Here is a 21427-nt window from a genome sequence, read left to right on the forward strand (position 1 = left end):
GTCTGCCTCTCTGCCTACTTGTGATCTCTGTCTGTCAAATTAAAAAAAAAAAAAAAAAAGATTTAAAAAAGTAGCCTTCCATGATAACCTTATCAATCCAACCATCATTACTCTAGTGGTTTTGGAGATGTGTTATCTCTCTTTCCCAGGTGTTTTTATTATTTTGTTTTACTTTGTTTTGTTTTAATCAGCAAATACTGTTGTCAAAGACAGAGTCTGTTGCTATTCTAGGTCAGCACTAGTGCAGTTCGATTTTTGAAAACTGCCTCTTAAAATCATAGTCCCTGGGTTGTATGGAAGAAAGGAAAAATACCTGCCAAAGGCTAGTTCAAGTCAACGTCCATGGGAAAGACCAAGTTTAGAAGTATAGGGAATGTCTGGTAATGAAGACAGGAAGATAAAAGAGAAGAAATGTCAGCTCTAAAGAAATAAATGTACCAAATATGTCTTACTAGGTATGTGAAGTGGGCCATGTCATTTGGCCAGGGATGTTTAATGTTTTGCATGGTTTGGGACCCAACTTCCTTTTATGATAGTTGATATTTCAAGATATGCCAACAGTAAAGTGCAGCCACAGTTCAGATACTGTTTGTTACACATATACATATGGTATCAGGGTCCTATCCTCTGAATTGAACTACAAATGTTTTACCAGATACAAGCATTTTTTCCTGATTTCAGTGGAGAGCATATAGTTAGTGTAATTCCCTAGTAACTGTGACAGATACTTTCTCTACTGGGTAGAGAAAGGAGCTGGGTGGAAATCTTCTTCCTTATGGAATGAAGGTAATGATTACCACTATGCTCCAGAGTAGATTTAGAATATTATGAGGTTGTACAAATAAAATAATTAAAAGAAAAATTCAAAATTCTACAAGATTAGGCTGACAATAGGTACATTAAGGAATGATAAACTAGGAAATGTCTTTCTTTATTGCCAGCTTGCTGGGAGGCTGGACTGGCTATGCCTGGTGTGGAAGGTACTCATCGACAGCAGTAGGGCAAAGAATGTGAGAAAGTTTCGGGGTATGTAGGAATTACTGTAGAACTGGCTGTTCTAGTTGGAAACAAAAAACTCACTGTAGCAGAACTGTATTGTTGGCAGAAAAAAATGACCTAGCTGGTCTCTTTTATAGTATAAAGCCTACCTCCCAAGGTGTTGCTCTATTGTCTTTGTGTACAATTGGTCTGAGCTTTCACTGAATTTATTGACTTGAAGACAAGCAGAATGTAATTTGCAAAAGAAAACCCTCTAGAAATGATAGATGAGGCTTAAGTTCCAAGGGAATTCATTTGGAAGAAAGTAACACTGAAAAAAAAAAGAAACCCTCAAGAAGAGAGTAAGTTTCAGGCATTCTGAATTTGGTTAAAAACGTCCCTTTTAATGAGTGTTTCAGCCATAACCATCTAGACCCAGAGCCTTAAGGTGAGGGCCAACGTAATATAATCATAGTGCCTAACCTCTGAAGTAGGTAACGGAAACACAAGGACTAAATGTTATTAGTACCAGTCTCCAGTTCAGAGATGTAGCATGCTTGATGCCTCTTGAAGAATCCAAAGCCACAAAATGTTTGGTTACATTTCATGGGATGATGATGGGACAGGGGAGGGGTATGGGTTCCTGAGCATGTCCTGCGTCCTCCGGAAGGCAGCACGGCAAGGCTGGAGAATGAGGCCAGGGCTCCCTGTAAGGGTGCATATGGTATTGATATACATGTCCAGGACTGACACTTGGCTACTTGGAGGTCAGCATAGCATTGATGCCAGAGGTCAATGCTCTCTGAGAACAGTCATAGACTAGATTATCTGATGATAGACTTGATGGGGCAGAGATGGACTTACAGGCATTATGAAAAGTCAGATGTCAGGGGGACCTGGGTGACTCAGTCGGTTAAGTGTCTGCCTTTGGCTCAGGTCATGATCCCAGGATCCTGAAACAGAGCCCCACATCAAAATCCCTGCTCAGTGGATAGCCTGCTTCTCCCTCTCCCTCTGTATTTCCCCCACCTCGTTCATGTTCTCTATCTCAAATAAATAAATAAAATCTTTAAAAAAAAGGTCAGATATCATTTTCATGATTTCATGATCCAGTGGCCCCTCATGAGAATATACCTCATAAGAATTTCCACAGAAAACCCACAGTCCTTGGCCCCAGGGATTGCTAATGGCTCTGCCCCAGGTGGAGGCAGTGAGATGTGTGGCTGATTTGGATGATTACATGGAATCAGATGAACCCAAAAACCATAAACAAGGGCATGAATACATTGTAAAATTTAGGAAAGTGTCTAGTAATAACAAAGGTAGGGAGGGTCAAATTAACTAAGAGCTTAGGACTTTGAAAGACTAGAAATTGATACTTTTGAAAGATAGGGAGGTAGGTAGTCAATGAGAATGAAGGCAAGACTAAAGGATTGGTTGAAGATTCGCTCAAAGAAAGATGAACTGTGATAAAGCTAAGTTTTGATGAAAGAGGAGTAGTAGCTGGACCATTTGGGGAACATATAAAGAATATGGAACAAGAGCTTCATAGAACAATACAGACTATAGTTTAGTTCATTATATAGTATCACTATTAAATGTCTTGAATTCTCCAATTCTTTGGTGGTTTTATAAGAGAATATCCTTGTTAGGAAGTGCACACTAAAGGCAATGAGGTAAAATATTGTCAACTGATACATATGTATAAAGGAGTACCTAGTCAAATTCTACCCAACAAAATTAAACTGGACAATTATTATTTGAAATAGTTCAAGATAATTAAAGTATTATAGAAGGTTAAATTTATATCCTGTAAGACAGGTGAAAATCTTTTCATTATAATTCAGAATTTTCTTTGTCTGAACCCAAAAGTAAAATGAATTTCATAAAAAACACTTAAGTATTTGGATCTTCTTTGGCACTGAAGATAGAAGAAACTTTACTGTAGAGAATAGAATATAAAATGTATTATTAATGTGTACTTTAACTTGTATTAGTATTATCAGCAATAATAGTATTAATTACTAAGATACTTAATCTTTCATTTGGTATTACTACACACTTCTCTCAATTTTTCATATGGCTGAAGGCTTGTAAGAAGTTCCTGGTAGAATATAAAAAATAATTTTTTAATTTGAAAAATAATTTCATAATCCAACAACTGAGCTAAATCTGTTTTAAGGAGGTTTAAAATAACTTTTCTCTTGATCTGAATGGAAGTCGTATAAATCAGATAAGTAGAGTATAGGGATAAATGACTTTAGTTACTTACCCACCAACTAATCTGTAAGTATCTATAAATCAAAGGATTTATGTGATGTGTCACTGGTTTACCTTTTAAAAACCACATAAAGTAATTTAATATTTTTGTATATACTATCAGGAAAGAAATAAATTTCCTCACTGTGCACTCATTGTCCTTTAAATAAAAAAATACTCCATCTAAGTTAATTTACAAATCAAATTTTAAATAAACTGTATTGATATAATTTACAATGACAAACTGCATCTCTCTAAAGTTCCAATCAGTGGGTTTTGACAGATGTATAGGCCTGTGGAACTACTGCTATAACCAGCATAAAGAACATCTCTACCCTTCAAAAACTTGCTTGTGCCTCTAAGCTGACAGTGTTAAAACAAAACAGTGAATGATTCTGCATTACCAGGGAACCAGTGGGCAACTGGATGTACCTAATATACAGGTTTGGGGGTAAGAGAGACTTTTAAAATAAATCTTCCATATTATAAATTGTATCTTAAGATATTTCCATAAACTAACAGAACTATGCAATGCTATAAAGCAAATATTCTCCACCAACCACGCTCTTTTAACTCAGACTCTGTATTTTAAAGTGTTTTGAGAGCACATCAGCCAGGAAGCAAAACCCTAGAAAAGTTAGATTATCAAGCCAAGGTCAGAGAATAGGCAGTTATGAACAAGAAAAAGTTGCCTGCTTCCCTGTTCCAGATTTGGCTCCCTGGACAGAACTGGAAATTCACAAATGGAAATAGCAATTGCGAACACCATTTCAAGTGCTTCTGCCTAATTAGCATGCAGCCCAGAGCTGTGCCCTGGCAAGAGGCTGGGGAAACACAGTTGTAAAGGGATAAGTTCTCTCTTGTGCTGAAAAAGTGCCAACCAATCTACTTTAGGCACTCAGCACTCAATGAGATGTTCAGGCTGGAGCTTCGGTGTTAAAACTCAAAGTTTCCTTGTACATGGAATTAAAATGAATTTTGAAAAGGGCACTGTAGTATTTAGGGAGATCTTTGGCACTGAGGATAGAAAAAAATCCTATTGGGGCCATCTAACATCCTCATCTCAAGAGTAGGACTGATAATAGGAAAAGTAATGACATACTACTTGTATGAAAGAATTATCTTGAGGTATATGGGAATTATTATTGAGTCATTACTTAAGGACTAATAATAGTTTAATTGGCAAGAGTTTTAAATCATACTTTGGCATAATTTTCTTTATGTTATTCTCTATTCCATATAGGACATTATTCATGAGAAAAGTCTCTATAATCAGAACTGGGTTCCAATTTGTTCTCTGTAATTACTAGCTATAGTTACCCCATCCTTACAGATGGGCATGCTTTCTTCATAGGATTTTTCTAAACTTTCAATGAAATAATACATATAAAGTGCTCAGTAGAGGACCCAAAACTGAGTAATCACTTAATATTTATTTTTTATTTTCCCTAATTTATCCTATTGTATATATAGGTTTGCTTTTTGAAGTGGCAGAGGAAAATATAAATACCTTTCTGGTCTTTGAAATCTAATTGCAGGAAAGCTAAATGCAAAATGAACTAAAATTCACTTGGGTTCCTAATTAATTTTTTTACTTAGAACAAAATTCTTTATAATATCAAGTGTTTCTTTGTTTTTCCAATCAAGTACACACCTGCAATGTGACTTCAGGTTTAAAAAACGTAAAGTTTTTTGCTACTATCCTGGGGCATTTCTTTTACATCCTTGACTATGGCATTTGAGGTTTTGATGTGAATAGCCATGTAATTTCTATTTTTTTTTTTTTTTAATGGGAGAAAGGAAATTCATACCTGCCAAGAATTGGAGAGGAAAATAGGAAGAGCCCCTGGAACTCTAGTATGTTAGATTAAAAACATTATTTAGAGGAACAGAGTGGGAAACCGGTGAATATTTTGGCTTTTATAAAAAGGGAGTGTGCCTCATAAACAGGACAGTTGGAATGTATGGAAAAGTTCCAGTTAAAACAAGACACAAAGCACATGACTAATATTGCTTTTCCAAGTTAGACAAATGCAGCTTTAACCAGAATTTGCCTCAGAGGGGCCTCTGGAGCCCTCCCTGAATCTTGAGATTTTGATCCTTGTTGAAGTTCTAATTCTGAAGAAGGAAGGCTATACTGGGAGGTGCTGTGCTCTGACCCCATCTTTCTTCCCAAGTTTCTCTCACTTCCTCACAAATTTCCCCCAGATGAGTAAGTGTCAGAAGACAAACTGATGTGCTCAGGTAAGGGAGCAACTGCAAAACTGAATTTTATCATCTTCAGGAATAATTCTTACTATACATACTTGGAAACAAGCTTGGGCCACCAAGAGAAATTTCACTGTGTAGAAAATCATATCAACTGCAAAGTCATTTTTGAAAGCAAACAAGTATTCTATGTACTCTTTCATCTCTTTCCCACATGTAAGAATATATGTCAAAATATATAACATATAACATATCATAAACATAAATATGTTCATTTATTAAATCTAAAAACAGTCACAAATTTCAACCAGATTTCTGCAGTGTACCTGTCCTTCAAAACTTGTCAGGCCCAACTTCACGTGAAGAGATTCCTTCATCACTAACTCAGGTCATTCCATTTCTCCTGACTTCCTATCTATCACCTTAGCATGGACTGCCTTGTTTATTTTTTTCATTTCTTGTTCTACACCACCAAACTAATGTGCATTTAGGGTAACCTTAGAACTCAGCTCACCTAGGAAGTTTGAATTTATACCTCTATACCATGTACTTAATAGTGCCCTCTTTCAAATTAAAAAGTGTTCTGATGTAGAGCATAATTTATACAATCGTCCATTGTATACTGCAATCAGATTTTTTTCAAAGCTAAGTTAACTAAAGCGTGTGTAAATGAATCACAATGAAAGGCTGCAACGACCTCACCAGACCAGTCTTCTTGTGATGGCCCATTTCAACACAAATGAGTGTCATCAGTGGCTTCACAATGGTTCTTCTTGTAAATTCCATCATGAACTAGAGTTTTGCTTTATGCCATCCCAGCCCACTTTAAATTCTGACTCATGTTGGGATTGCCCTAAACAGGGCAGGGCAGACAGATGGAATGTGTAGCATTGCCTTAACATTTCTTAACCTGCCCAGCATTGCAAGTGGCTTTCCCCCTGCTTTTGTTCTCCAAAAATCTTTATAAAACCCTATTGAACTCACATGAATTTTATCTATGTAACAAGGGAGGTTGAAACTTTTCCCTGAAACATAAAGATTACACATAATAAAAATCTAATAAACCTGGTTAATGAGAAGAAGAGATTAGTGCTATTTCATAACATTGGCATTATAAGGAAGTTGTGCTCAGTAAAAACTACTCAACCTTATAGGGGCAAAGAATATTTGCCAAATTGAAATTTGATTTAGATCTTGGCAATAAAAAACCACCAAGTGAATTTGGTGGTTTCGCATCTGATAGTGGTAGCATTAGGAAGTGCTGTTTCAATTTAGTATCATTCCCGTCACATATTCAGGGTTCTTTAGAAAGAAATTACCCTTGCTATAAAATAAATCAGCAGAACTGTACATCATCAGAAGACCAAATGTAAAGAAATTCATCATTATATGTTGGTTTGTTGTTTTTTTTTTTCCACATTTGAAAACATCAAGATGAATTCATCTAGATATGAACTCAACCAGATATGAGTTCATCCAGTAAGCATAATTATATTTATTGTCTTTTACAATAAATTGGTTTTGGAAATGAAGATTTTTTTTTTAATGTAGATTATCAAGAGCTATAAAAACCTAAGACATTAGACTGCCAGGTCAACTTCAGCTTAGAATATCATGTATTCATCACACAATTACTGAGTATATACCAGATGCTAGACTTGGATACTGGGGATAGAAAGAAAATATATGTAAGCACCTGTCCTCCAGGAACTGACAGTCTCATAGTCTTATTTTTCCAAAGAAAAACAAAATGGGTGTCTCTTCAGAGTAGCTGGTCTATGTCATGTAAAGCAATGTTAGGCTTAACATTTCTAGAAAACCATTTACATTAATACTGCTCAAGTCTTTCTTTCATTATCTTTCAAAACGCAGGTGAATTTTCCTCTTACATCAGAAACAGTTATGAGTGGGGCACCTGGCTGGATCTGTTGGTAGAGCACAGGACTCTTGAACTTGGGGTTGTGAGTTTGAGCCCCACACTGGGTTTGGAGATTACTTTTTTAAAGAAGAAAAAGAAAAAAGGAAACAGTTCTGAAAGACAACCCAGAATGGAGGCAGCAACTCCATGGTGCTGTGAGGGGCCAGGACCTCTTTACCTTTGCCAATCTTAGCATTGGCTTCCATGCTTAGCCCTTCCATTCAGGGCTCAAGATGGCTGCTACTAAATTAGATATCCATTTATAGGGCTGGTGTGCCATCCCCAGTTGCTCTGAGTTCTAGCCGTTAATGGCTCACAGCTGCCACATTCTCACAAAAATGGCCTCCAGCAAAGGGAGCCACATTGCTGAGCAATGTGTAGAGTTTAACCCACCTCAACACCCAGCCCTCTCTGTGCTGCCCTCAGTCAATAACTGACTGATGGGAGAGTATAAAAGCCAGACTTCCACTTTGCCCCAGAGTGAGACAACTTTGTGGTATCATCTGTGCTCCAAGTTATAGGTAGATAATCAGGCAGGTTAAGACCAGAGTTTTACTGCAACAGTATCTTTGTACCTTTTCTTTCCTGATCTTACCTTACTTCTCTTCTCAATAGATTGTTGCCAAAAATCTCTATCTCAGGCTCTTCTTTTGGGGAGCTAAGACTTTTTTTTTTTTTTTTTACTTATAATGTCTTCATTTCCTCACCCTTTCTTCTGAGTCTCTACATAAGTATTGAACATTATTGTACCACTGCCTTTTCCTCCAAATATACTTTAAGACTATCAAGCCTAATCACTAGAACAGCTAACAGAAAAGACAAAAAAGAAAGGACTCCAAGCAGTTTTTGGCCAAACATAAATATGGGTGTACATTTTTTCAAGTGCAGGTAGTGGCAAAACTGTTTAGACAAAATGTTTTTTTTCCCATAGAGATACTCATTTTCATTTCCATGGCCTGAATGCTTATTTGTTACAGGTTTGAAACAAACAATATAAAGGGAAAGACAAAGGAAAGAAAAATACTCTGGGTTGGGTGTTGCTGCTAGAGAGTAGTATTTTCTGTATGTATAATTTAGTAGCAAACCACAAATATTAAGGTGAATTTTTCAACTCATTGTATATAAGCACAGTTGAAATATACACTTGTTGCATAAAAATTATTTTAGCTATTTTAATTCTTTTGATAATATCTGCTTCTTTGTCCATTTCAACAGTAACATTATGTTTCAAAACCGAAATGCTAAGTAAAACAACAAATGCAAAACGCTAATAAAAAATGTGGTTTTTTATGTTTATTATGTTTATATGAAGTCCAAGGGGGGGGGACCAGAAGAAAAAGGGAAATACAAATAGTTGTACTATTATTTCCTTGCTCCCTGTTTTTGCAATATGCCCTCAGTCACTAGCTTTCTCATAATACATCTCAAGCTCTTCAGAACTTCCCTACTCTGATCTACCTTTTCCAAAGAGCTTCCCATGCTTCTACCTTTTCTCCCATGCCCCTTTACATAATCTATCTTAAAATTTAACTGACTTTGGTTTTGTTTCCTGTGCCTCATTTTCTTCCCTCTCTATATATTTATAGGAGCCTTTAGAGAACAGCCCTCAATCAAAACTTGGAATACCTAGGTAACAGCAAGTGATTATAACACTAATCTATTGCTTCATTTTTACTGTTACATCAAACGATAGCATGCTAAATTTCTGTGCAAAAAAGAGCTTTCAGTAATCAGGTAATGTATTTTGAAGATATCTGTAACAATTACATGGCCATAACATACGCATAGAATAAGGAATCTCCAGTTATACTCTAAAACTTATTCTGTCTGTGCTCAATTTGCCTGGTTTTGACTGCTATCAAAGTGAGTATGTATTCATTGTAACAGTGTTCACTTTTATCTTTTTATTAAGAAAATGGCTTTACATAATTATCCAAGTTTAATTTAATATGTAGAGTAAATGCAATTAAGGAAATGATACTCTGAAAAAAAAATGCATTTCTCCATTCTTCACAAATCATTGTGTCTAGTCCTAACAGAATCCAGAATGGTTGATTCTGAATATCAAGGACCACAATCTTTATCAGTTTTAATTGCTCCTTCTTCCAGATAACTTTGGGCATCCTTTAAATTTGAAATGTTGTGTTGTAGACTTCAGAGCAGAAAAACATTAGGAATGTTTCCAAAAATTTCACTTTCTCTGATCACTTGACTTGTGGAAAGATCCCAATCTAAATGTTGAATCTTACGGGCTATTACGGGCTTTTTTAGTTTGTTTGTTTTTTTGTTTTTGGGGGGGGTTTGGTCCATTTTCTTTCTCTTCTTACTTCTATAGATTAAACATTCTCAAAATAATATGAATAAGTGATCATCTAAAACAAAGAATATCTAAGTGACAGTCACAAATATGTAGTTTCCTGATTTTTGTGTTACTTTATCCTGTTGATGATAGATATTTATTATACTTTATGACAGACTGTTATAAAGGTCATTTTACATGCGTCAGAAACATTTAATTCTGGGAAATAATCAGAAAAATATTCAGATTAAGTCAAGGTACACTTTGAAAAATGGAAACAAAATGAAGGTGTTGTAAGATTTTCGGTAATCAATTATAGTCATGCCAGAATTGTATTTGTCACAGGTTGAACTGATGTGTGTATATTTGAATAAATTGGTTTTTAAGAGTCATTTTTAAATAACCAAAATAAAAGTAGTATCTTTTTATTTAATAGTTATTTATATATATTAGCTATATATTTAAAACTTTGTGTTTATGATCCAAGGGACTTTCATTTTAAATACAACTAATCCTATTTACAACAAATTTAAAGACACATAACACCTCTCCCTTTTTTTGGAGCCAGATCTATACATACGATGTGTATATATATATGTGTGTGTGTACATATACACATATAAATTATTATAATATTAATTATAAATAAGTTACAATAGTCCCTTTGCTGAGTGTCTACCTTATCCTAACTACTATGCTTGGCATGCTTATGCTTGCTCATTTCAGCTCATATCAATATTTTGATATAGGTATAGTTAGCCCTATGTTACCTTGGAAGAAATGGAACCTCAGCCTAAGAACACATTGCTATTAAGTAACAGTGCTGTGGAAATTTGGAACTTTATTTCCAGTAACTATTTAGCAATGCTACCTAATCATTTCTGTTACCTGCAGTTGTAATAGGAGTAAAAGTAAGAATCTCAGCCCATGCTCATAGATCAAGGAATAGAATTTTTCAGAATGTACACACTTATATAACATTAAATCCTTTACTAATTTGTCTTGGTAGCACATTTTTTTTAATGACATGGGATTTGTGAGGCAGTTAGGACTAAAGCAAATGAGAACAAAAGAGAGTTCTGAAGATACATGGTTTAAAATATGATTCTGCTTCCATTGTCTTTCCTAATTTCCATTAAGATCCACAAAAAAGTATCCTTAATAAAAACATAATGCTAGAACATAAAGAATATTAGTGCTATGCCATACCACTAAACAGCTGGACAAGTAGCTACCATTCTCACAGAGTGGTACAAAGAAACACTTGGGGACCCCTTCTAATGGGGTGTCAGTGCTGGGGGCTGCTAGGAAAGCACCACTGGAAAGCAGCCTCCTATGATGTTGCATCAGGGATAAGGCAGCCAATGAACAGAGTCAACCTAGAGGCTGATGACAAACTGCCCATGTCTGGTCTGTAAACCACATTCATGCACTGATTAATGTGTGTTCAATATAAAGATTTCTATTTACACAGGATGATCTGACAGAGGGACAGATACACACACACACACACACACACACACACACACACACACACACACATATCCCTTTAGCACATATTAACTAATAGCCTCCATAGTAGCATGACCATTCAGTGTAGAGAACTGTTCTTATTGGTGTGATATGAGCACTTTAGGTATTTACTTAATGTGTATTTAAAATTAAAAAGAAAAACCTTTAAGATTCTGTTTACCAAAGTGTATCTGGTTTGTCTTCTGTAAAGTCTAACCATGACACTCTCCAGCAGTAACATTTGACACTATTCCCATGGAGTTCAATTTATGGCCTTCCTCCAGTTCTGTAGAATCATAAGGTCCGCCTCCTCCATATCCATTTATGGGATCATGTTTCCTATAATTATGTAGACTGAGAAATGTCAACCCTGAAACCTGGGACATATTGACATGACCAAAATTTCTATCCCTCTTGGTCATCATTCTTAGGTGTCTGAAGTTTGAGAACAGAAGTTGGCAGTAGAACTTTTTAAAACAAATGGTCAGAAAGCAGACTATAAAGAAAGATTTTTGCTTGTAAACTCGTTATTTACCACTTGTATCTTGGAAGTAGGAGACTGACCTGACCTTGAATCTGGGTTAGCTTAGGACACAGTCAGACAACTATGAGAAACAAAGACCACAGTCATAGAAGCAGCAACTTCCCTTCCAAGACAGTGCAATCTTAACTGTCAGTGCCAGAGTCCTACCTACAGAGTGAAAGAGTGAGTCAAGTCTGAACTGAAACAGACTTACTTCCACGTTCCAGTCAGGTCAAGTTTAAGAGTTGGTAAAGGCCAAGTTAGGTCTGCAAATGTGCTTGATTCCTTTCTGAGAACAAAACTAAAAAGGTCATTCTCTCTTCTAAATATTTTAGAAATACGCACCTTTTATAGTTTGGCAGGCTAAGCCAGATAGAAGGATTTTAGCTTATGAAGTCTTCATAGACAGGTGGCCATACTAGTAGTAAAAGCTGCCCAAAACAGTAGTTATTTTTTGTCCTTGGAAGTCCAGACCAGGTCTGGACAAATCAGTAAAGAAGTGTAAATCATGTTTATTAAAGTTGATATAAAGCCAAGGACAAAGGCTGCAAGGGGACACAGAGATAGATAATAGAACAGTCATTAAGAGTTAAGGAGAATTGGGATAAACTGGAGGGGGAAACAAAGCATGAGAGACTGTGGACTCTGAGAACAAACTAAGGGTTTTGGGGGAGGTGGAGGGATGGGTGACCCTGGTGGTGGGTATTAAGGTGGGCACATACTGCATGGAGCAGTGGGTGTGGCGCATAAACAATGAATCTTGGAACACTGAAAAAATAAAATTTTTATAAAAAATTTTTAAAAAGAGAAGAGTTAAGGAGGGATGGTTTGGGTTTAACTTGTTGGTTGTCTGAGGATATACAGAGAAGGGTGCTCACTACTACCCCAAGTAGTACCTTTCTGCTGTACTTACTCTCCTGTAGTTCCTCTTTCTCTCTTCTCACTGCCAAAGCCCACCCCATGCTGCCTTTAGGTCACAGCTGTTTTAACTGTGTATTCTAGAACGTTGGAGTAAGTTGAAAGAGAAAAAAAAGAAAAACTGATTGGATGGGGACAGCAAGAGATTTTGTGGCCTTGATCCCCTTTCAAACTACCATGTCCCTGTGTGATTGTACACACACACACACACACACACACACACACACAGCCCTCTCATGCGTCTTTCATTACATTTTTTAAAAGATAAATACAGATTAGAAGAAACCAAATGAAATGGCAAAGAGATATACTAGATCTCATGGCCTCTAGGGATCATCCTTAAAACATACCCTCTTCCCACACCCCTGCCCTTCCTTCTAGTAAAAGGCAAAAGATTTATGCGATCTGAAGAGAAAGCAGAGTTCTGCCCTTCCTTCTAAAGCAGTGAAGCCCCTGACTGTGTTCCCATAGTGCCTTGGTGATATCTCTCTTGTGCTTATCTTACTGTATTTTGTTGTTTGCTTATATAGTTATCTCCTCACCTGGACTGTGACCTACTTACAGCTAGAATGCTTGTTATTCACTGTATGCCTGTGAGTGAGATGAATAGAATGCTTGATTTCCAGTGTCATTGTGATATTTCATAGTAAAGGATGGACTGTAGAAGTATGTGATTATTCTACTAAAAAATCATGATAAAATAATTTATGACTCATTCTTACTGCATTTTATGTGTTTAAGTCCATAATGATGAGTCTCTTCATAATGATATAAGTAGTTAGTGACTAGAGATAAAGGTAAGTAGTTTCCAGGCACAGCTATGTTACTAAAATGTCCAGCTAAGTGTGGGAATGTATGGGATCTTAAATTGGGTAAACTAAAACAATTTATCCATTTTAACTACTTTATGTCTAAAATGTTGAACCACGCTATTATATTTGATTCTGGTACCCATGAAGTCAAAATAATCAATATTAAGACAATCAGAATTCCTGAGTTAATTACCCTATATGTCATCATTTCTCAAGCTATCAAGATCATATTTCAGAAAGTTCATTCACTGTGACCCAACATGGATTGAAATGTTCAGATCGAGGTCTATATATGACTATTTTTACAGGAAAAATTCTAGATCCAAAAATGCCTTATTAGTTCAGATAATATGAAATACAATGAAGCTTTAGCACACTAAAAAATGTGGAGTGTCTTTTACTCTTGTAGTAGAATTCAAGCCAAACCCCAAACCTAACTAAAATCACATTTTCATCACCCTCCTTTACCCCAGCCTTATAAAACCAAACAATAACTACTCAGGAAATACTATATCTGTTAATTGCAATGCAGTTAACCTTACCTCTTCCCAAAGAAATTATATATATATATATATACACACACACACACACACACACACACATACATATATATATATTTTAAAGATTTTATTTATTTATTTGACAGACAGAGTTCACAAATAGGCAGAGAGGCAGCCAGAAAGAGAGGAGGAAACAGGCTCCCTGCCGAGCAGAGAGCCAGATGCGGGGCTCGACCCCAGGACCCTGAGATCATGACCTGAGCCGAAGGCAGAGGCTTTAACCCACTGAGCCACCCAGGCGCCCCAGAAATTATATATTTTTTAATGTAGTTTACTTAAAACTATTGGTCAACTTGCTTCAGTTTTCAAAATGCATTTTGGTCTAGAATTGTATATACTTCCCAATATGAGAGTAACACCTCATTTTGTCCTCCATTACAGAAGACAATAGATGTGCATCTTCGAATGCAGTGTCCTGCATCAAGTGCCTCGCGCTGGGTCCAGAATGTGGATGGTGTGCTCAAGAGGTGCGCCATTTTCTTTCTTTCTTATTTTCCTCTTTCTTTTCCTTCTTTCCTTCCTTCCTTCCTCTCTCCCTTCCTTCTTCTTTCCTTCCTTCTTTCCTTGTCTCCCTTCCCTTCTCTTTTCTTGTCTTCTCTCTTTTTTGCTATTTTCTCTGTTCCTCATGGTTGACCTCTCTAGGCATGATTTCATTGCCCTAGTATTTTATGCCTTGAAGGTGCATCAGGAAAAAGAAAGATACTGCTGAGCATCAGGAAAATTTTATTTGGTTTTATGCTTGGAAATATCTGGCTTAATATAAAGTATAACCTTTTCATTAGGAAAATTATAGTAATTTTGAAATGAAGTGCAAACCATTTTATGTTTTCCATCTGTTCTATAGAGAGAATTGGCAAACACAGAAAGTGACTTTTGATAGTCAGTAGGCTTTGTGTGAAATTCTTGCTGCAGCTTGGGGCAGTAGGTTATATATCCAAGTTGGATCATAGTCTTGTACATGCTTATTAAAGAAAAGCAAGTTAGTTTATTGGTCTCTTTCATTTGTTTTTATTTGAAATACTTAGAGATAAGTTATTTACTCCATTTCATAACAATGTCCATCAATTTGCCAGTTACTTATGAAAAATGGGATGTTTTTCCTTTGACATGTGACCCTATTCATGCAATACTGTGTACATTTAAATTCTGTGGAATGAAGAATGATTCAGAAGTTGTTTACTGTTCAAAATTGGTGTTTTTATATTCTAATAAGAGAAACATACCCCAATAACAAACTTCTTAGTAAAAAAAATTACAATGCATTCCTTCTTTCTTGGCTGTGAAGTTGTTTTGTGAATTTTTTCTTTTGTTGATGACCTTTGGTCAGAACTACCTTATATAATAAGTTGTAATGAAGAAGCCATCTACTAATCTGGGGATTCTTTTGTGAAATTATATAGGTAATTTTATATTTGTTTACATAGCTCTTGTGAATTGGAACAAATAGATCTTTAATGGTCTTTTGCTTGACATGAAAAGAAATCTCTACCTTTTGCTTCCTATGATTGTGCTCAAAAACTGCACCTACCATCATCTTTCCAACCTCTCCTGTTACTGCTTGCTCTATGTATCTCCCAAGAGGAAAAAGAAAGCTGAAAAGTAGCAAAGGATGGTGGACATTACTTTCTTCTAAAGCAAGTCAGGAAAGAGGCAGGGGAGGAATTCAGAAAATAGTGGCCATATCTGAAAGTAAGTGTCCCTCCTACTGACAAACCAAAGCCTTCTTGAATATACTCTAGGCTTTACCAGTGAGAAAATTTGAGATGTCACTCAAAACTAGGCAGTGCTTCACCAGAACCCATAGAATCAAGCAATGTCAGAGAGAGGACAATTCCAGTTTCTAGTTTCTAGTCACATCACCTCTGATGAGACAAATGACCAGATAGAATTCACTCTATTCTCTGAGCCTCCCTTTCCTCATCTCTCTAACCCTGAGTTTGGCGTTTACTTCTAGGTCTTCTTGTCAAGAATGTTCCATGGCTTGATATTTCCCGACCCTAGGCCAATATTCCATTTTAGATTTTTACTAAGGAAGATCCTTAGAGCCATGAAGTTTACATCAACTTGGTGTGCTGCTGAGAATTTTGGTTAGTATAGTTTAGAGGGACTTAGATGGTTAAGACAGCCAGTTGTCAGCCAAATGTTAACATCCCAGGTATACATAATGCCAAGTTTCAGAGGGACTCCTTTATCTGATAATTGCTTCTGGCACAGAAAATCTGGAGAGGCACAGTTATAGACATAGCAAATGTCAGTCCTGCCACGAGAGGAAGGATTTTGAGTATTCAGAGAAACTGGTAGCCAAATGGAAGGAGGTAATCCAAGGGGAAATGTTGGGTGGCTGCCGAAGCAGAAGAGGCAAACCTGTGTCTGCTTTGGTCAAATGCTTCAGAAGAGGATCTCAGGAAATGTTTGGAAATCGGTTGGCTGTTCATGTTGCAAAATAGTCTTCTAGGTAGTGCAGGTCTCCCCAAAGCTCAGCAGGACCCTCGACGCAGCCCGAGGGCCTGCCAGTCCACAGTGCAGCAGCCGGAGGACTACCTGATCGTGGGACACACACCCTCTTTCCAATGTCTCTGTGCTCCTGGGTTGCCAGAGAAAACCCGGACTAAGTGAGCATGTGCAGTAAATATTTATAATCAACCAGAAAACAAACACAAGAAACACCATCATGGGATGGAACACAGATGGCAGGGGGAAAAAAAAGCATCTAATTCATGTATTTAAAAAGCAGGCTCTGAAATGAGATCACCTTGGATTCAAATCCCAAGGCCATCCGTTTCTAACTGAATAAATTTGGATATATTACTCTAACAACTCTGAACCTCAATTTTCCCTCAGAAATAATAATTGTACCTCTGACACATTGTAGTGAGGATTAAACGAAACAGTATGTGAGAAGCATTTGACCCAGGCATTGCTTAAGAAATGGGAGTTGTTACTTTAAGAACTTAAGACTCCAGAGTAACTCATTCAGGCTTAGGAAACCAAGAGAACTGTGTTAAGAACACCACCTAAGGGTAAGCAACCAGTGTTAGGACTCAGCCCCTAGCCACTTCATTAACAGAAGGAGCTGTCCACTCCCTGCAGTCTGACCTGACATCATCAAGAAGAAGAATAGAATGGTTAATTTTGAAAGCTTACCCACCATTAGGCACATATGCAACTGATGCCTTTTATTTCTTAACCAATGAGAGTGAAGGGACAGGGAAAGAATAGGCATTTTTTCTCTGTTCATGATTAGAATAAATAAACAGTAACAAATTAAGCCTTTCAAAACTGAAAAATTTCGAATTTGAAATTTTTTCAAAACTGGTCAGAAGTAAAATATCACTAGAAAATTTAGACAGGGTATATTCAATATGCCCACATTCTTTTTTTATAGCATGTTAATTTGCTATTCTGTACTTTTGGGTTTCTCTTTCTCTCCATGCTACATAAAAATAATTGGATAATAATTAGGATAGAAAGGACCTTACCATTATTACCTAGTTTAATGCCTCAACCTCCCTTTTAACAAAAACAAAATCTTGATGAGTTTTGAAGAACTCTCTTTCTCTCCTGCCTGCTATGCCAGACATAGATTGTGATTACATAGCCAGAAGTTTAGAGGGCAGCCTTCGAACATAATTATACTCAAAGACAACACAAAGGGCTTCACTGTCAAAAGGAAGATGATAGAGTTCTTCATTTCTGTGCAGATTACCATGTTTGGAAATCATAAAGACTCAGAAATGAGAAGAAAAAACTCTTCTTACTTTTCCCCAGATAATTATCTTGAATGGATGAAAGTAACAACTGATGAAAAGCCATCTGGGGTAACTTCAACCTGGGCTTTTCATGTACAAATAGGCTTGAGATGCAGATAGTTAGGAGTATGATTTTTGCTTGTGTATTTCTTGCAGAAAAAATAAAACATAAGAATTAGAAGAAATTAAAATGACACAAAACACCACAAATTAAAAGGGTGTGGTTTCAAATTCTTTTCTTTTATACAAAGTAGAAAGTAGGCCACAGTGGGTAGGGGCAGCATTCCATTCTTTATTTTGATGTCACGGTCTTTTCTTCCCTTCTCAAACCTAATTGTCAAATTGGCAGTGTTTTTCTCAGTTTTTATAGTGGAGTAAAAACAGCCATTGCTGATTCAGACATTGCAAAATAATTGAGACTATTTTGCCTATTTCAGCAAAATGATTTGACATTTAAAGGTCAAACGGCATAGCATGATGTATAGTTAGAGTTGAATTAACCACATTCCCTTCTTTTCCATTTCTGTATACACAAATAACAAAATCCCTAGCTGAAAAGGAAAATCGGAATTATTTGTACTTTATTTCCTTCTTGATTTGAAGTCTTGGGGTTTTTTACATCTGTAAAATGTGTGTGGCCCTTTGTCTGTGGCCCGTCATTTGAGGCAAGAACGAGCATTGAAGTTCTAAGCCTCATGCACCCTCAAGATTCCTCAAGCTCCAAGACAGGAGGGATCCCCCCATCTAGCCTGGAGCTTTCTAAAAGAAAGTGATAACTTTGATAGCAGTCCATGTTACCTTTCTTTGAGGAATTCCAAACTTTTTATAAACTAAATCGTATACTGAGTACCTCTGAGTTTTATCAACAGATGAATAAATTTGGATACAATAAATTAAGGATTTGGACTTTTTAAACTTCAGACTAAAAATCTAGGTGTCAATAGCACAGCAAATTGAATTTTTCTGTTCCCATGAAGTGGTTTACTAAATGACAGCTGGACATCTTAATTGAAAAGGATATATCCTCTTTAATCTTTTAATTATTTTTATATTTTAAGTGTGTTTCACACTCTAATTCAGAATCAGTACTATAAGGGGCCACACAGTAAAAAAATTTGTTTTATGGGCCACATACTGTCTCTCTTGCATGTTCTTCTTTTTTATTGCTTTATAGCATTTTTTAAATGTAGAAAGCATTTTCTGGCACTCAATCAATATAAAACAGGCCACGGATTGTTGTATTTGTCCCACAGTCCCTAGTTTTCCAAACCTGCTCTAAATTAAGAGAGGAATTAAATTAATATCCTTGTATGAGTGTTTTTATATTGCCTACCACCATCCTATCTAATACTCACCATTGCAACGGATGCTCCTATTCATAATTAGTGATCTAATATTCAACTAATATCGAACTTGATATAATCTCCTTCTTCCATAACCTTATGAAATTCTGTGCTTCCCCTAAGTTTAACGCCCATTAAAATCACATTTACTTGCTTAATTGCTGAATTCACCAAGGGTCTGTTAACTCTTTGATGACAGGGAGAGAGTCTCTCTTATTCCATTCTGTATCTTCAGCACCTAACAAACTACTGTCCCTGAGTAAGTATTCAATCTGTATTCTTCGACTGAATGATTAGTTGGAAACCCAATTCCCTGAATCAGCTGAACTAAAGGAGGAAAGACTGAATACCAGATCAGAATAGCCACTGCCAGGAAGATCACTAAGCAAATATCCAGCTAATGTGTAAACAAATATTTCAAATAATTCAGGCCAACATTCTATATAAAAAAACATATTTTTATACTTTTTGATACATTTCCTGTTCTTAGGGGAAAACCTGAATGGTTACATGAAAAACAAAAATGTCAAATTTTTCTCAGTCACGATAAATTGAATTTTAAGCCTGCCCCACTAATTCCAAGTTTATTATATGGCTATTGAATGACAACCAACCAATCCTAAATGGTCATAAAAGTTATAGATTCAGTTACAAAATCAGGAGAATTTTAGCTGCAACCTTGTATCTCTCAGCCTCATTATAAACATCTTCCTTGGTTTATTAAATTATTTCCAGGCTATTATGTATCTAAGAAGTTGGGGGATTTTATGGTCTAAGGAATATAGATTTCCCAATTCATTTTTAAAAATTTTAATATCTTATTAAGAATGTGACTCTTGAGGGCTTGCTCTATATTCCAAATATAATAGTATATAATAAACATATCAGCTGGATTCTTTGAGAACTGAAATTTACATTTGGAATGACTGAATGGCCTATTTTGAATAAAATTTTTTGAAGCAGTCTTTCCCATATAAAATATTTAGAAAGAATTAAGTTGGTATAATTTTACAGTGATCAGTTAACAATATTTAAAGTCCTTGGTTTAAACCTCCTCTTTAATATTCATTTTCTTCTTTTTAAATAAAGTTTAGGAATTAAAGCTTTATTTAAGAGAAATTTACTAGTTTTCTTATTGGAAACATGCAGCTACTTTGAATAGTTGCATAATCTATGCAGTATTAGAAGATGGCTTCTTTTCAATATTTGCTGTGTGGTTTTCTTTGATTGTAACTGAGATGATATGCACTAAAAAATCAGTGATTTTCCTTCTTTTAAACAGGATTTCATTTCGGGTGGATCAAGGAGTGAGCGTTGTGATATTATTTCCAATTTAATAAGCAAAGGCTGCTCAATTGATTCAATAGAATACCCATCTGTGCATGTAATACCAAGTGAAAATGAAATTAATACCCAGGTGACACCAGGAGAAGTGTTGATCCAGCTGCGGCCAGGTTTGGTGATTTTCAAATAAATCTACGATGGTTCTGATTTGAAATTACATTTAGCTTTATTTGCTTGCATTTAATATTTTGTGGAAGGCAGTATTATTGTAATAAAAATAACAGTGGGCTCAGAATAAAGAAATCAGAATTTTGCTCTTTTTTGTGCCTATAGCTAGCTATCTGTGTGGCCTCGGACACTCTCTGCAAACCTGACCACATTATATTATAATTACATGTTTCCAGACTTGATCAAATTGTAATGTAATTGTGTTCCTATTCCATTGCCAGCTCTGAAAGAAAGAGAACATGTTTTATTCCACTGTTTCTCCAAAGCCTCACAGAGTGCTGGCTTGTAGTAAGCACTCCATAAGTATTTGTTGACTTGATTAGTTGATTAATTAATTAGTAAGAGATGTAAATTAAGCTAAGCCCTTAGAGCCTGTGTGATAAACTTTTAAACAGAAAACTACAATTCATAATTATCATAATTAACTTGAGCTGCTTTGTGATGGCCCCTGAGATTAACACATCTTTCTCCTCCTATACTGTCTCTTGTACTTGCCATTTTATCAGATTGTATTCCACAGTTTGACACAAGTAGTAGGCCACTGGAAATTATTCATTTTCCTCTGTTGCTAGAGAATCTCAGTGTACAAACTACACATGGCAAGATAATTTCAGGTACACAGGTATGCATCAGTCAATTAGATGCACTTAGTTTTAAGCCATATGCAATTGCCTTCAAGTCTGCCATTATTTTCATTCTGGGTGGTCTTGTCCTGTCATTAAATTTTTAAATAACCATTATTGACACATTGAACTCCCTATTCCAAAACTGAGCTATTTCTTACAGAATTCTTTAGATTACCAGAAAAACCAAAGTCTACTTTCTTTTCATTGGCT

General features: G+C 36.0%; 1 protein-coding gene across 1 annotated transcript in view; it reads left to right on the forward strand.

Annotated features, from left to right (window-relative positions):
• ITGB8 (integrin subunit beta 8) overlaps nt 1-21427 on the forward strand; it is a gene marked incomplete at its 5' end in the record, with an annotated part of 75577 nt that overhangs the window by 12637 nt on the left and 41513 nt on the right. The window contains 2 exons of the mRNA XM_080818837.1: nt 14369-14454; nt 20362-20533. Of these exons, the coding sequence (XP_080674963.1) occupies nt 14369-14454; nt 20362-20533 (258 nt within the window). The remainder of the gene's footprint in view (nt 1-14368; nt 14455-20361; nt 20534-21427) is intronic.

Source organism: Martes martes (assembly GCF_963455335.1).
Source record: "Martes martes genome assembly, chromosome: 11".
Taxonomy (NCBI): Eukaryota; Metazoa; Chordata; class Mammalia; order Carnivora; family Mustelidae; genus Martes; species Martes martes.